Source organism: Empidonax traillii, unplaced genomic scaffold, assembly GCF_003031625.1.
Source record: "Empidonax traillii isolate 1590-97213 ecotype Southwest subspecies unplaced genomic scaffold, ASM303162v1 scaffold3080:size26718, whole genome shotgun sequence".
In the NCBI taxonomy this organism is placed as follows: domain Eukaryota; kingdom Metazoa; phylum Chordata; class Aves; order Passeriformes; family Tyrannidae; genus Empidonax; species Empidonax traillii.
In genome coordinates this window covers 16,186-17,473 of record NW_020958273.1, presented here as the reverse complement: position 1 = coordinate 17,473, position 1,288 = coordinate 16,186, and the positions used below count along the sequence as shown (strand labels likewise).

The 1,288-nt window shown below is 66.6% G+C and overlaps 1 protein-coding gene across 1 annotated transcript in view; it reads right to left on the bottom strand.

The window, feature by feature from the left end:
* LOC114072370 overlaps positions 1–1,288 on the bottom strand; it is a 14,222-nt gene that overhangs the window by 4,982 nt on the left and 7,952 nt on the right. The window contains 1 exon segment of the mRNA XM_027910273.1: positions 224–313. Within this exon segment, the coding sequence (XP_027766074.1) occupies positions 224–313 (90 nt within the window).

Here is a 1,288-nt window from a genome sequence, read left to right as displayed (position 1 = left end):
CACCCAGGCTCCCCCAAACTCCCTCCTAGTCGGCCCCAGGCCTCCCCACACCCGGTCTCAGCCCTCCCAAGACCCCCCAACCTCCTCCTCAGCCTCTCCATTGCCCCCCAGTGTGCCTCCCAGTGTCCCCAGTGCTCCCCCTGCCCCCGCTGCCAGTGTCCCCCCGGTGCTGGGGGGGCCAAGTCATACCCCAGCACCTGCTGAGGGGGTGCTCCAGACTGACGTGCTCCACCTGGCAGGTGTAGGTGAGCCTCCCCACCAGCCTCAGCCGCTCGGTGCCGTTGATGAAGTGACACTCGGCCTTTCTCAACTCCTGGAACACCCCTGTGTGTGCAGGACATGGCTCAGGGGGTGTCTCCCCCACACCCCCATCATCCCCCAGCCCCTGCCACCACTTTGAGAGCTCAGGGGGCCACCCTGGACTCCCCCTTTCCACTCCCCTCTGCCCCACGCCCCCCACAGCACCGACTCTTGGTTGGGGGGGAATCCTTCCATCAGCCCCCCGGGGATGGACAGGGGGGTCAGAGATACCCCCCTGCCCCCAGTGCGGATCCGCCCTCCCCCCTCCTCGAGCCCCAGAAAAACACTTCAGGGCTTTAATGATGGGGGACACCGAGGGACCCCCATGGCACTCCTCTTCTTGCTCTCCTACCTCCCTTTTCCCCCTCTCCCACCCCTTTCCCACTGTCCTCCCAATCCCCAGACCCCCACCTTGCTCAGTTTGGGGCTCCTACTTCCCTCTCACTAATTCCGAGGGTTCCAACCCCCCTCGCACTCACTTTTAGGGTTCCCAACCCCTCTTTTCTCTCCTCTTTCCCCCTCCCGCCCCCCCTGCTCACCCGAGAGCTCCTCGCCCGCAGCCGGGGGGGCTCCCAGCACCACCAGTACCACCAGTACGGCCCCAGCTCCCCGCACACGCTCCATCCCCAGCTCCGGGCAGGGGCTGACACCCCAAAACCAGCCGGGTGGGGCCGTTTTGGGGGGTTTTGGACGCGCTCTGATTGGCTGAGGGCAAAATCGGGGCCCGTTTTGCGTCGCGTCTTCCTGGCAACTGATGAGTCATCAGCATATCGCGCTTTGATTGGCCAGAGCTGAGCGGGAGCTTTCTGATTGGCTGAGGCCGTTGGGGGCGCTGCAGCCCCGGGGGTGGGGGGTTCTGGGGGGTCCGTGGGGTGGACCCGGTTGGGAACAACCCCCGATCTCCCCCCGGGGCCCGAGGGCGGAGCGGACCCGGTTGGGAACACCCCGCTCGTCTCCGCCGCTGCAGCCGCTTCCCCTGCTCCGGCTG